General features: G+C 40.9%; 1 protein-coding gene across 1 annotated transcript; it reads left to right on the forward strand.

The window, feature by feature from the left end:
* The first annotated feature begins 8,623 nt into the window (after positions 1–8,623).
* On the forward strand, positions 8,624–11,447 carry LOC311089204 (uncharacterized protein). The gene has a single exon (XM_084123721.1). It carries the CDS (start codon positions 8,825–8,827, stop codon positions 10,679–10,681), a length of 1,857 nt encoding a protein of 618 aa, XP_083979847.1. The 5' UTR covers positions 8,624–8,824; the 3' UTR covers positions 10,682–11,447.
* Positions 11,448–15,630: the final 4,183 nt, after the last annotated feature.

Below are 15,630 nucleotides of genomic sequence, written 5' to 3' on the forward strand. Positions count from 1 at the left end.
GCCACCTGGGGAATTTCACCCCAAGAATTTAACTCAACCTCTAAACACAGGCACACACAGGCTCTAATCACTGTTGGAATCAGAGACATAGGTAATGAAAAAGATTTTAATTATTAAAAGACATAATGATCATAAAAGGCATTGACCAGCAATCACTCTCATCTATTTGCTTAATTCTATCGTTGGCAGCAGAGGAACCTGGGCTTACCCACAAGGGCAGTCTCAAGATATCACCCTTATGAAAATTACTCTATTCACAGTGCACACACACTCAACGACTCATGTCAGAGAAGACCACGACACACAGTGAGGATGCCACCACCTAAATGGTCACTCGTCTGCCCCCGGGTGCCCAGGCCCTGCCAACAAACAAAAGAAAATAAAGACATCAAACAGTGATATGCAAAAAGAACAAAATGAGACAACCATAAATCACTAATACAATAATCAAATCAAAATAAACATACAAATTAAAAACAATAAATCAATTAAAAAGATACACAGGAGACAAACAAAAAACCTCAAAGCATATCACTGAGAAAAGAATTCACACGAAACAGTGCACTGGAACAGTTCGCTCGAGAAAGTTACTCAAGACGATTCACTCAAGACGGTTCACTCGAGTCAGTTCGCTTGAAAGAGTTCACTTAAAACAGAACACTCGAAACAGAGTCACAAAACAGAGTCACAAAACAGAACAGCAGCCGATGAGGAGCAGAGCAAACAGCACTTTATGATGAAGCACAGGGCAGGTAATTCTCCTGCAGGACGCCGCTATTGTCCTTATCGCGTGCCTAAAAACAAAACAAAAAGTTGTTACACCGCAATTCCCTCTCCCTTGGCTTCACGCTCAAGCAGTATACTCACAACAAAACATGCTGTCCCGGGATTACTATCCCCAAACTACGCGGTGGATGGAGCCAGATGTCTCCGACAAAGCTTGTTGGCAGAAAGATTTTACACTACGTTGAGCATACAGGTTAGTCAGATTACCCGCTCAGCCAAAGCAACCCATAGACTTAATTTACAAAACACCGTCGCATACAAATGCTTCCCTTACCTGCCTCAAATGTCCACATTCAACTCTCCAAAAAGCCCACAGACCAGCAAACAGCACCGACAGTGGATAAGCAGCTTCAGCGATCTTTTACGAGCAACAACATATTTAACACTGCACTCCAGCAAAAAGCAGCAGGGCACGTGGGTGACGTCACGGCCCCGGATAATGACGCACACTAAGGAACCGGTAACCCATGCTCTTATACGCACCGCATGCCAGGCCATTGGCCAAACCATGACAAGTAGGAGGGGTCATAACCCTTCCTGCTACATTAGGATGGGCATTACAGCGTGCAGTGTCTTTTTGCAGTGTCTCCCTGTGACAAACCCGATCCTTCCTTTAACGGAACCGGGTTGAGTTTTGCTGCTGGTAGGTTGGTCAAATCTTTCTCTTCTTTGGATATTTGTTTTGACTGAGTGTTTAAGTAATCGGGCGTCTTATTGTAGGCTCCGTGTAGCTGTACTATCGGCACTAGTTGGTGTATTGGTGTGAAGCTCCCTGACGGGTATGTATGTATACTAGTTGGCATCGCGTGTATATTTTGTTTAATCATAAACCGTTACTAAATTTGGTTTGTTTGTGTACGTCAGGATTGTAAACTGCTTCGCTTGCGCTGGTATCTGCACTAGCCCTTCCCCCATCACGCTGCTGTTTTGTCTCAACCGATTTCTGTTTCAACCATAGACTGTTCAACGGGTTGTAGCTACATGAGCTCACTCCAGGCTTTGAACGCCTCTACGTGTCTTTCAGCGCCAGAATTCGTTGCCCAACTGGGTGTCTGGCAGGGCTGTATTTGAGTAATTGTGGCACGGATGATAGCTTTGTCTTTCTTTGGCTCGTCCGTGCCTATTAATATGTGTGTGGAGATTGGGATTTATGTTTCTTTTGTTTAAGTTTTGGATAAAAATATTTTTATTTCTGTTGAAACTATGATCTGTTGTTAATTTTGGTTATTTTTGTTAGGCTCTAGGCAGCTATTAAGTCACCTTTGCTGCCTAGATTTGCCTTAGATTGAAGTTGTTTTTCATTTATTTTTGGTTTATTGATTGATTTCTGAATTTTCTACTCCCACAGTTGCTGAGTGCCAAAGGTGGAGGTGTTGGTGTCCTCGGTGGTGGTGTATCCCCCTTTGTGCTGTGTTTTCCCTCTTTTGTTTATTTTGAGTTTTATTATCACTGTGTGTGTGGGAGTGTTCACGTGTGATTGGGGAATCTTTTTTTTGAGATCCCCCACCCCTTGACTCTGTCGCTCCACTGGTAAGGCCTCAGCACTCATTTCCCCTATTTTAGTGAGTATGGTACTTTAAACTTGATGTTGTTTTAGTAATTGTATAAATAAAATTGCCTTTTAATGGAACTACGTCTCTGGCTTCGTGCATAAGTCGAACCTGTGTGCTTTCTGTATTTTGGTGGGTTAACTATTGAACTAGTCAAATTCTATTCTCGGGGTGAAATTCCCTGGGTGTCGTAGCCGGTGTCTTCCTTGAGTCTGGGTGTTGAGCAGTCAAAAGGCGCTCCACGCCAAAAAGAAAAGTCGCACTCGCCACATTATCATGAATCAATGAGCCAGTGTTGGCCAAATTTAATGAATACCTTGGTTTATCATTATGAGAGTCAGTATGTGTCATCGGCACCATGCTCTGAAGATACTCAAGATATTTCTTCCTTGTAAAAATATAATGAAATTAAAAAAAGATAATATCTTTTATTTTTTTCCTTTTGTAATGAAATGGGTCTTGACAGATTTCTTGAGTCACACGAGAACAATGATACCAATCATGCCGTAGTCGGACCGAACTTGCTGTCCACAGTAATGGTTGAGGCTGACGTGGAACTCATCTGGTCCAGCATATTGGACCAGAATAGGGCCAGCTATGGTCATACAGGTGGCTGAGATATGGATCTGTCATGGCCCATCTGTGGCCCATATTGTGGCTGCCAGGTTTAGTTCACCTGTGTGTCAGTCTCAGGTGTGGCTCAGTTCTGGGCTTTCTGCAAATATACACACGTAGGATCACTATTGGCTGACGCTGGTCATGTGTGTGATGCGTGATGACGTATAACACAGATGTGCAGCGCAAAAACACTACGTGAACCAACTAGAGGCCCAGAGAGAAGGAAATTAATAGTGGAATAAAGTCGTTATTTTTGTTTGTTTTTGCGCACAAAAAGTATTTTCGTCGCTTGATATACTTAAGATTGAACCACTGTAGTCACTTGGACTATATTAACGATCTCTTTAATAACTTTTCTGGGCCAGCAAGTTTCGGCCACCTAGCAGCCTATGGAGAAGTGATCCAGCTCTCAGATTTCATCAAAAATATCTTAATTTGTGTTCCGAAGATGAACGAAGGTCTTACGCGGTTGGAACAACATGAGGGTGAGTAATTACTGACAGAATTTTCATTTTTGGGTGAACTAACCCTTTAAGTATCCTATCTTAATTATACACAATGTTCCTATGTTTTTTTTTTTTTTCGTTTTTTTTTTAAACTCTTTTCTAGGGGTTTCTTAATTTTAGACTAGTTGACCTAGTCTAGTCTAATTTTAGACTAGTTGAAACTCTGGCCTGTAAATCGTTTCTTTTTTGTTTTAGTTGTTCTTGTTGCTTTTGTGCAACAGATGAATGACAATTTATTCGTTTTTAGATGTTCAATTTATAGATAATTGTATTTTCCCGCAAATCGTTTTATTCTCCCGCAACCAGCACACACACGAGTGCATTACCGCACGGTGGTAAGGGAAAACTCATGAATATTCATTAGGGAACTCATCCCTGATTGGCTCACCTTGACACATTGCTCAGAGTGATAGAGAAAACTGACATCGCCTCCGTCTTTTGTGACGAGAGACGCACTCATGAAGGTATAGGCGAAGGTATAGGTTTCATTTGATATTTGATTATTTGATCAGACATATGTGATTCATCTTCTAATAACCTTTTAATGACTTACTATTTCACAACCAATTTAATCAACACATATATATTGGAAAAAAAAAATCACTCCAAGAAATTTATACTTCAGCCTCCAAGAAATTTATACTTCAGCCTCCACTAACGATCAAAAGTTTGGGGTCAGTTGGATTTTTAAATGTTTTTGAAATAAGTCTCTTATGCTCACCCAGCCTGCATTTATTTGATCAAAAATACAGTACAAACAACAGTATTGTGATATATTATTACAATTTTAAATAACAGTTTCTATTTGGACATATATTAAACGTTTTTTGAATTGTAAAGTCATAACAATTATTGTTATGCTATTATTATTATTATCAGTGTTGAAATCAGTTGTGGTGCTTAATATTTTTTGGGGAACTATGATAGTTTTTTAAAGGATTCTTTGAACAGAAAGTTCATATTCCTATAGATTTTTTTAAATAGATTTTTTTTAAACAATGTTAAAGTTTTACTGTCAATTTTGATCAATTTAATGCTTCCTTGCTGAATGAAAGTATTAATTTGTTTTGAAAAACTACTGACCCCAAACTTTTGAATGGAAGTTTGTTTCATTACTACATTTAGGCTACACTACATTTATTAATTTAGCATACACTTTATTGACTTAGAAATTAAGAAAATGGTGCAATTTATGTTAAATGTATAAATATAATATCATGTTTCAATATGTGTAGGCTATGTCACGTGGTGATCCCATGCAATTAGCACAACATTAGAACTGCATCCAATGCAATTAGGCCTACTATACTATATTCCTATAACTATTTGCGTTCGTGATTTTCACCGCTAATCCACTTAAATTATAACATTAATCGTGTAGGTCAATCCCAATCCCTTACGAATGGGGCATAGTTTGCATAGTAAACAAAGCACCTTTCTGTTCGGCCGTAGTTTAAAGCAGGGGTTCCCAAACTTTTCCATGCCAAGGCCCCCCAAATACCACAAGGCCCCCCTTTTGCAGGATGTGTTATTGAACCCATCGACAATACTACGGCACGTGTAGAAATAAATAAATAAAACATCTAGGTGAACATCAGATTATGTGATGGTGTTTTAAAGATTATAGAGATGCACCGATTACAATTTTCAAGGCAGATTCCGATTTTTCATTGAGTTTAACCTGCCGATACAGATTTTAGCCGATTCTGATTTGATTTTTTCTAACCACTTTACAGCACACACAAATATTTTATATATATGTGGTGAAGTACTCCTTTAAGCCTCACTCCGCCCCATTATTAGTTAGCGGCCTTATTTGGACTATATAAAGGGCATCCCCAGAGTGGTAGGATATTGCATCATCTTTGTATTCATCTCAGTGTCCTGGTTGCCGGTGCTCGAGTGCTCTGTGTGGGAGGTATGTGTTTGCTGCCCGCTGCTACACTGCTAGATATTCGTAGTGATGCTATTAGGTGGGAACGTGAGGGTATGCCTGGAGGGGCAAGAAATCGAAGCCATTCTGTTCCATTAGCTTATGGTTTTCAATATGGGGTGCAAGGAGGCGTGCGGCAGCAAGTAGATCGGCGTACTTCGCCCTCAGAGATGAGTGAGCTTAAGGAAATGTTAAAGCTGCAGCAAGGGCAGCTAACTCAGCTTGCCCAGAGCATCGCCCAATTGCAGAATCCACCTCGTAATGTTCGGCCGGCTCGTGCTGGTTTCGTTATATGTAGGAGATGTCAAAAACCTGGCCATTTCGCAAGAGATTGCGATGGAGAACGTATTCCTTCTCGCTCACCCTTGCCTGACCGAACAGACACCAGGGCACTGGGAGATAGGCAGCTTCATTCAGGCGCGGCGTCGGGAAACTAGTTCCCGCCGAGTTGTTGAGCCACAGCTCGGTTGGGGAAAGCGTAGGCTTGAATGGTTGTGATAGTAATGATTCAGGGTCATGTTTAATGTCGTCATGCCCACATTTGGTGGTGGTTATGGGAGGTGTATCCGTGTCTAGATTGCGTGTTTATTGACTTTTCTACCCAGCTGGTGTCTGTTTGGAGGTACTGCTCGAGGGTTTTTTTCCTCTACATCGCCGCTGTAGTTCCAGTTTATAAAAGAGTCGATCGCACGTATAACACAGCGTGCTGTGAGTGACTGCTGCTCTCCTGCGCGGTAGGTCTATTGTATTGTGTGGATGCGGGCACGGGACTGTATTTATTTTGTAAATGACGCGTGAATTCCTCTGTATAGTGAATGGGATGAGGGAATGGTCTGCCGGATATTTGAACGGAAGTCCTGCTGATCGGTATGTAAACCCACTCATGTCTCTGTCCCCTTTAAAGTGAAAGCGTGGTTTTAATCCTGTTTCTTGTGTATTTTAGGCCATTAAAGTGGGCGTTTGATCGCAACGTGGTTTGGCCTCGACGCTGCTGTTTTGCTTCTAGTAGTTTTGTTTACAGTTGTCTCGTTTTCATTTTGGTTTCCTTTTGTTTTGTTTCTATTTGTTTTGCTTTGTTTTCTTTTTATTAGTTCTGTTTGTTTTGTTTATTTTGATTTGTTTCTATCTGTTTTATTGAGAACCGTTTCTGACAACTGTTTTGTGTGCAGCTGTTTTGAGTGCAGCTGCTTGCTGTTGGGTTTTCTTTTTCTCATTGTAATATTTTGCGTATGCTTAGATTCTGATATAATTGATTATTTGTTTTTGTGCTTTTTGTTTTCACTGTCGGTAAGCAACTGTGTTTTTGTGTGTTTGAGCGTTAACTGCCTATTGCTGGCCACATTAACAATTAATGCTGTTACCAACTAATGCTGGTTGTTTGTAATTGGTTTTCCTTTTCTTTATTTTCTAGGAGCAGGGGTGACCCAAAGGCGGGCAGGCTAGCCGTTCTGTGCCTGGTGTACAGCAATTCTCCTTAAGTGTGCGGTAGAGATTTTCTTGTAGTGGATTTCACCTGTGTGTGTGTGTGTGTGTGCTTTGGAAGTTTTGGGCACGGTGTATTCCTTGCGGGCTGATTCGAGGCCTAGTGCTCAGCCGGCCCAGCTAATGGTGCACCCCAGCTCCGTCACGAGAATCTACATGTCTGTTTACTGATTGAACTTCGTTGCTCATATACAAAGTAGTGGCCTGGCCGTCCAGCCCCGTTGTTTGACGGATTCTAATACCCTGTTTTAAATTATGACATTAAATAAAGAATTGTATATATTTTCATACGTATTCACGTCTCAGTGTTTTGTGATTGTGGGAGGGAGAAACGAACTTGTGTGCCCCCTTTTTCTTAGGGGTATTTCCCCAGCTGGGTTAAGGCTGGGGTGGCGTAGTCGTAATTCATTATAGCTCAGTATTTGAGAGCGTGTCTGTCACCATCTAAATCCCATCGTCATTGCCACATATACATACATATACATATATAGCATATATATATATAATACAACACCACTTTTACCCAAACTGATTAATAAAAACAAGTTTAAATGGATACATTTTCTATAAATATTTTTGTCTTCATTTTCTTTAGTAGGCTATGTCAGAAAAGAAAATGAAGACAAAAATCCTACTCCAGTTCTTGTTCAAACACACTATACATGCAAATTATGTGCATTTTAGGTACTTTTTGTGTGAAATCATTTATTTTGTCCATCAAAAGTGTGCCTTCACTTTAATTAAGCATGAGCAGTGCAGCAAAAATAGACTCGCCGCCGAAACCCTCCGCTTCACTACTGCTCATGCGACGCTCCTGCTTGACGTTCACGCGCTGCTCCAGCTCGCGGTGTGAATACACTCACTGAACATGCACGCGAAAAAAATTTGCGCTGCTCACGCGCTGCTCGCGGTCTGAAACGGGCGTAATTCACAAGGTTTCCTACATGTGCGTTCTGTGTGCATGTGTGATGCTGATGTTGCGCGATGTTATTCATGCGGCGCACGAGTGCATTTGAATCGGCATATGTCAGACTGAAAATCACGTGAAAATAGGCCAATTCTTGTCACTAGCCGATCAATCAGTTCATCTCTAAAAGATTAACATTAAAAGTATAATGTTCAGATAGGCTATGCAACAAAATATTATAATGTTATTTCATAACAATACTCATATTAGCAAATATTTAATATTTTATATAAATATATAAAAAAAAAATTCGCTTTTTTTTTCAACTTGCTGCGGCCCCCCTGGCGGCCCCCACTTTGAAAACCCCTGGTTTAAAGTATTCCCATACTTTGGATGATCGTGGTCTGTCATTTTCAGCATGAGCGGGAGCAGAAGCTGCCATTACTCGATAGTTATTGAATATTAGGGGCCGCTAAGACAACACCGTTCTCTCTACACAGACTTTAAACGCGAACCTGTGAGAAACGCTGATGGCGTTCACATGCGCATTAAGAATTGTTTCTATAGTTATGTGCGTTTGAATATATGTGCGCAGGTTTGGAATTCCCTACAGACCAAGCCCTGGTCTTTCCTTTATTTTTTCCTTTATTTTATTTTGTCACTTCGGGGTAGGTACGCGAAACGAATTTTCCCACAACGCTTTATCTGTAGAGTGGTAAAGGGATCCTCCATAGGGAGAGACTAGTTGGCACTTCAGCACTGCGTTGACATCGGGTCCTATCAAAACCATTCAAATTGCTCCTAAAAAAAGACAACATGCGCTTTTTGGCAATATGCGGCTTTATTGCGGTTTATTGTCATGCTTTCCGTCAGTAAATGACAGCTGCTTTCTGGCAGAGCGGGAAGGAAGGATTTGCACAGAGAGATACAAAGCACGACCGGTTTGAGGGTTTCTGATTGCATAAAATAATAAAAGAAACAAACAAGTTCATGGCGAATGAAGTGGTAATGAATTAAATGAAATTTAATATTTTTTTCTTTCATGTCAGATCCGATGGAAGAGAGAGAGGAGAGTGAAGAACTGAGTGAAGTGAAGGAGGAGAGAGAAGAACTGAGTGAAGTGAAGGAGGAGAGTGAAGAACTGAGTGAAGTGGAGGAGGAGAGTGAAGAGCTGGGTAAAGTGAAGGAGGAACATCATGTCAAACCTGGAGAAAAACCTTTGAGTCGCTCAAAGACTAAAAAGACATTTTTAAAGAAAAGAAGAGCCAAGAAATCTTTCACCTGCACTCAGTGTGGAAAGAGTTTTACAACCAACTCTAGACTTCAGATTCACATGAGAATTCATACAGGAGAGAAGCCGTTCTCCTGCACTCAGTGTGGAAAGAGTTTCACATGCAAAAAATCTCTTAAGATTCACATGAGAGTTCATACAGGAGAGAAGCCACATGTATGCCATCAATGTGGGAAGAGTTTCACAACCAAACAAAGTCTTGAGTGTCACATGAGGATCCACACCGGAGAGAAGCCGTTCTCATGTGATCAATGCAGCAAAACATTTATTTGGGCATCAGTCCTGAAGTCACACCTGGCAGTTCATACGAAGGAGAAGCCGCATTCATGTTCTGTGTGTGGAAAGAGTTTTTCACTGCTGAAATATTTACATGGACATCAGAAAACACATACTGGTGTGAGAGAGTACATGTGCTTTGAGTGTGAGAAGACTTTTATTACAGCGGCCAAGTTAAAACGGCACCAGAGAATTCACACTGGAGAAAAACCTTACAAGTGTTCACACTGTGACAAGAGATTCAGTCAGTCATCAAATCTGAAATCACATGAGAGGATCCACAGCGGAGATAATCCGCATGTATGCCATCAATGTGGGAAGAGTTTCACAACCAAACAAAGTCTTGATGTTCACATGATGATCCACACTGGAGAGAAGCCGTTCTCATGTGATCAATGCGGGAAGAGTTTCAGTCAATCTTCAATCCTTAAAGAACACATGAGGATCCACACTGGAGAGAAGCCGTTCACATGTGATCAATGCGGGAAGAGTTTCAGTCAATCTTCAATCCTTAAAGAACACATGAAGATCCACACTGGAGTGAAGCCGTTCACATGTGATCAATGCGGGAAGAGTTTCAGTCAATCTTCAATCCTTAAAGAACACATGAGGTTCCACACTGGAGTGAAGCCGTTCTCATGTGATCAATGCGGGAAGAGTTTCAGTCAATCTTCAATCCTTAAAGAACACATGAGGATCCACACTGGAGAGAAGCCGTTCACATGTGATCAATGCGGGAAGAGTTTCAGTCAATCTTCAATCCTTAAAGAACACATGAGGATCCACACTGGAGAGAAGCCGTTCACATGTGATCAATGCGGGAAGAGTTTCAGTCAATCTTCAATCCTTAAAGAACACATGAGGATCCACACCGGAGTGAAGCCGTTCACATGTGATCAGTGCAGCAAAACATTTCTTAGGGCATCAGACCTGAAGAAACACCTGACAGTTCATACGAAGGAGAAGCCACATTCATGTTCTGTGTGTGGAAAGAGTTTTTCACTGCTGCAATATTTACATGGACATGAGAAAACTCACACTGGTGTGAGAGAGTACATGTGCTTTGAGTGTGAGAAGACTTTTATTACAGCGGACAAGTTAAAACGGCACCAGAGAATTCACACTGGAGAGAAACCTTACAAGTGTTCACACTGTGACAAGAGATTCAGTCAGTCATCACATCTGAAAACCCATGAGATGATCCACACTGGAGAGAAGCCGCACAGGTGTGATCAGTGTGGAAAGAGTTTCTCTTTTAAAAGTGACCTGAAGATACACCTGAAGATCCATGCAGTGGAGAAACCACATCACCTCAGTCTGAGATCACAGTAGCTCATCTTTATGTGCTGAGAAACATGTTTTTTCTAAGTTAGTTTCCCAACAGCCACGATGAGCGACAGGACATTTTCACATTAACACGAATGTTCGGCACCAAATTCACATGAGATTTGTCTGTTCAGACCAATGCAAAAAAATGTCAGTAAATGCAGGGTCAATCTCTGACAGTAGGTGGTGACAACAGCGCTGCGCAACTTTCTGTTTCTGACTCCCGCTTGTCATGCTTGCTACAGACTGCAATTTTTGGCATTTCTATAGCCTATTTCTATTTCTATTCTAAGATTATAAATCACACTGTTCGATATGTATCTAACAAACTTAGTATGACATTTTGGATGTAATGTAATATGGACATGGACATAATGGACATAAATGTAGACTGTACAGTGATTACTGTACTGTCCAAAATACTACAATGTGTACCGGGCAAGAAAGAACATCAAACAGTATTTTCATGTCTTCAAACAGCCATTTGAATTTGAATTTGTTGAATTTGTTTTGCAATACCCACGACCTTAGCGTTGCAAGCGCCAACACTATACTGTTTGAGCTACAGGAGAAGATAACTGACTTGATAACTACACATAAGCAGTGGTGGAAAGAGTACTGAAAAAAACATACTTTAGTAAAAGTACCATTACATTCCAAAAAATGTAGTGTGAGTAGAGTAAAAAGTACTTGTCCAAAAAAACTACTTGAGTAAGAGTAAAAAAGTAGCTTATTTAAAAGTACTCATGAGTAGTGAGTACTGAGCTGCGGATTCTACTATATATATATATACAGTGAGGAAAATAAGTATTTGAACACCCTGCTATTTTGCAAGTTCTCCCACTTAGAAATCATGGAGGGGTCTGAAATTGTCATCGTAGGTGCATGTCCACTGTGAGAGACATAATCTAAAAAAAAAAAATCCAGAAATCACAATGTATGATTTTTTAACTATTTATTTGTATGACACAGCTGCAAATAAGTATTTGAACACCTGAGAAAATCAATGTTAATATGTGGTACAGTAGCCTTTGTTTGCAATTACAGAGGTCAAACGTTTCCTGTAGTTTTTCACCAGGTTTGCACACACTGCAGGAGGGATTTTGGCCCACTCCTCCACACAGATCTTCTCTAGATCAGTCAGGTTTCTGGGCTGTCGCTGAGTTTGAGCTCCCTCCAAAGATTCTCTATTGGGTTTAGGTCTGGATACTGGCTAGGCCACGCCAGAACCTTGACATGCTTCTTACAGAGCCACTCCTCGGTTATCCTGGCTGTGTGCTTCGGGTCATTGTCATGTTGGAAGACCCAGCCTCGACCCATCTTCAATGCTCTAACTGAGGGAAGGAGGTTGTTCCCCAAAATCTCGCAATACATGGCCCCGGTCATCCTCTCCTTAATACAGTGCAGTCGCCCTGTCCCATGTGCAGAAAAACACCCCCAAAGCATGATGCTACCACCCCCATGCTTCACAGTAGGGATGGTGTTCTTGGGATGGTACTCATCATTCTTCTTCCTCCAAACACGTTTAGTGGAATTATGACCAAAAAGTTCTATTTTGGTCTCATCTGACCACATGACTTTCTCCCATGACTCCTCTGGATCATCCAAATGGTCATTGGCAAACTTAAGACAGGCCTTGACGTGCTGGTTTAAGCAGGGGAACCTTCCGTTGCCATGTATGATTCAAACCATGACGTCTTAGTGTATTACCAACAGTAACCTTGGAAACGGTAGTCCCAGCTCTTTTCAGGTCATTGACCAGCTCCTCCCGTATAGTTCTGGGCTGATTTCTCACCTTTCTTAGGATCATTGAGACCCCACGAGTTGAGATCTTGCATGGAGCCCCAGTCCGAGGGAGATTGACAGTCATGTTTAGCTTCTTCCATTTTCTAATGATTGCTCCAACAATGGACCTTTTTTCACCAAGCTGCTTGGCAATTTCCCCATAGCCCTTTCCAGCCTTGTGGAGGTGTACAATTTTGTCTCTAGTGTCTTTGGACAGCTCTTTGGTCTTGGCCATGTTAGTAGTTGGATTCTTACTGATTGTATGGGGTGGACAGGTGTCTTTATGCAGCTAACGACCTCAAACAGGTGCATCTAATTTAGGATAATAAATGGAGTGGAGGTGGACATTTTAAAGGCAGACTAACAGGTCTTTGAGGGTCAGAATTCTAGCTAATATACAGGTGTTCAAATACTTATTTGCAGCTGTATCATACAAATAAATAGTTAAAAAATCATATATTGTGATTTCTGGATTTTTTTTTTTTTGGATTATGTCTCTCACAGTGGACATGCACCTACGATGACAATTTCAGACCCCTCCATGATTTCCAAGTGGGAGAACTTGTAAAATAGCAGGGTGTTCAAATACTTATTTTTCTCACTGTATATAACGATGTATGATCACGCTCTTATTAAAGTGAATAAACTATTCAAGCGCGACAAGACTAAAGAGACCGCACTGTAAGTCCTGCCTATTACACACACGACCCACAGAAAAGACGCGCGTCAGTATCGAGTTCTCTTTCAGGCTTGATCAAACCATAACACACACAAATTATGCCAAAATGTCCGTTTTGTCGAGTGTCCTAATAAGAGCAGTCTTAAATGATTTAAAGTCTTAAATGAATGTAGAGATTTGTGAGGAAATGGGACGTGTGTCAGATCGCGTCTCTGTCAGCAGCGCCAGGAGGATTATTATACCGGTAGCCTAATAATCATGAATGCACTCCGCTATCTTTAACACATCTCCGGCGAACAGCTTCTTCACGCAAAAGAAAACCTCTTCATGACACGCAGTGAAGTTCAGCGGCCTATGTGGCGTTTCCTGATGGATCGAGGTTGTTCGTTAACTTCATTTTATACGTGCAATTCACACAAGCTCTAAGCGCATGCGAATAGGGCGTTATTTGAGGAGACGGCCATGTTTAGTCGAGTCCGAAACCATAGTGAATGTTATTGAGTGCACTTATTCAATCCCACATTGCACTGCATTAACAAGTGTACAGCTTATGTACGCTCAACGGCTGTCTGAATTCGTTCACTCGTTTTCAGTCACTCCTTCAAGTGAACGGTGTTAGTGGACTAACGTAGGGAATAGGCCTAACTTAGTGAATGAGGGTTTAGGGGGCGATTTCGGATTCAACCCGTGTTCTCAAGCAGTGAAAAGTAGAGGACACTGACAACATGCTGATAGACAGGACCGAGCAGGTAATACCGTAAAACTTAAAATAATAGCCCGGGCTTTTATTTTCCCAAATCGCCGAACTGCACCGGCTTGTATTTGAGACACGCGTCTATATGAGACAGGCCTTTCATTTAGTGTTGAGATGAGCATGACAGTAGGAGGTTACCAAATCTGTGTTTGTTTAACAGATCAGTTAATGTAAGAATTAGCCTACTATATTTCCGTATGTCTAAAGGGGGTCGCACACCAGACGTGCAGCGCCACGTCTTTAAAATTCGAACACATTCGACGTTAATGTATATACTGACTTCACCCTGTGCTGCAATATACATTCAGTTTTACATTCATTAACAGAAATCAGCTGCTTGAATGAAAATCGCTGATGTTATCGGATTTTCAGGTGATATTCTCAATTCATTCAGTTAACGGACGCTCTGAGATAAAGTGTTCAGACTGCAGACTTAGCAACTATTGTATTTAATTGTACAGTACAATCATAACATAGTACAGACATTATCTTAATTCCATAATCACTATATTGCTGGCCATAAACTGACAAAGTGTGCGTCCGGTGTGCAATACCTTGAGCTGTCATAGACGTGACACGGCGCGGCGTTGCGCTTCTCGTGTGCGACCCCCTTAAGATTATTGGGATGAAAAAACTAAACAATGTGACAGCCATGGGCTGAACAATACAAGTTACCGGTAATATCTATCGAGCCTATGAACTAGTTGCCCGAAACACATTAAAGAAAGAATGAAGGCTACCCTGTAAAACAACTGCAATCATGTGATACAAAAGGACCCTATTCATCACTATCATCATCACCGCGATCCTCAACTACAAGTTCATTGGCGAATTCCTCCTCCTCTTCGCTCTCCTCCACTTCCCTCTCCGGCCTCTGCTAACTCTGCCTGCCTTGCTTGTGTGACAGGTTGAGAATCTGTACTGTTCGTTTTGGCTCATTGGCAGTAGGTAACTTTTAATGGTTGCGTATATTTCAAATGGCAAGACACGCCCACTGGCGTTGAACCGCAGCTTGATATTGAGTACACCTGTGCGCAGAGGTGGGCACAAATACATCAAAAACTATTTTGTTACAAACTACAAATACTGGCTCATGAAATGTAACAAAATAAAATACAAAATACTGATGTGAAAAATGTATTTAAATAAAATACAAGTAATTAGTATTTTGAAAATACAAAAATACTCCCACAATAATTTTAAGTCTTTTTTTTTTTATTACTGAAAGGTCAATAACACAAATAGTAGCAATAACACATATGAGAAATGTGTAAATACAAAATGGCAAAGTAGCAAAATAAAAAAGCATGGGCATTTCACTAAATCTCTACAGGGCCTGAAATAGCTCCCTCTGACGTAAATGGCATGTATAGCTAAGTTCACATCAATGGTGTGGTAGGCTGCCCTTAATAGCAAAACGTGTTTGATGTCTTGCATTTCAAACTAAATGGTTAAAAATATTACTGTTAGATTATCAGTTGCAATTTACACAGCCATAACTCAAATTACTACACAAAGAACAAGCTCTATTAATAAAACATTTAGCCAGAATGAAATCTATTCAATATAAATCAATTACTTCTTCATAATTAATACAGGAAAATGCACACCATATTGCTTTACTGAATGTACATTAAATTGATGCCTTTAAGCCTACTACAGTAGGCCTATACCCTGACCTCTAAAATAGATTTTGAGAGTGGTATATGTCACAGTTCTGTCACCCTTGTTCTGGGT

Source organism: Abramis brama (genome assembly GCF_963993115.1).
Source record: "Abramis brama genome assembly, chromosome: 1".
NCBI lineage: Eukaryota > Metazoa > Chordata > Actinopteri > Cypriniformes > Leuciscidae > Abramis > Abramis brama.

Excerpts from the sequence above, each read along its gene's own strand:
- LOC311089204 (XM_084123721.1), top strand. The coding sequence starts at position 8,825 with ATGTCAGATCCGATGGAAGAGAGAGAGGAGAGTGAAGAACTGAGTGAA.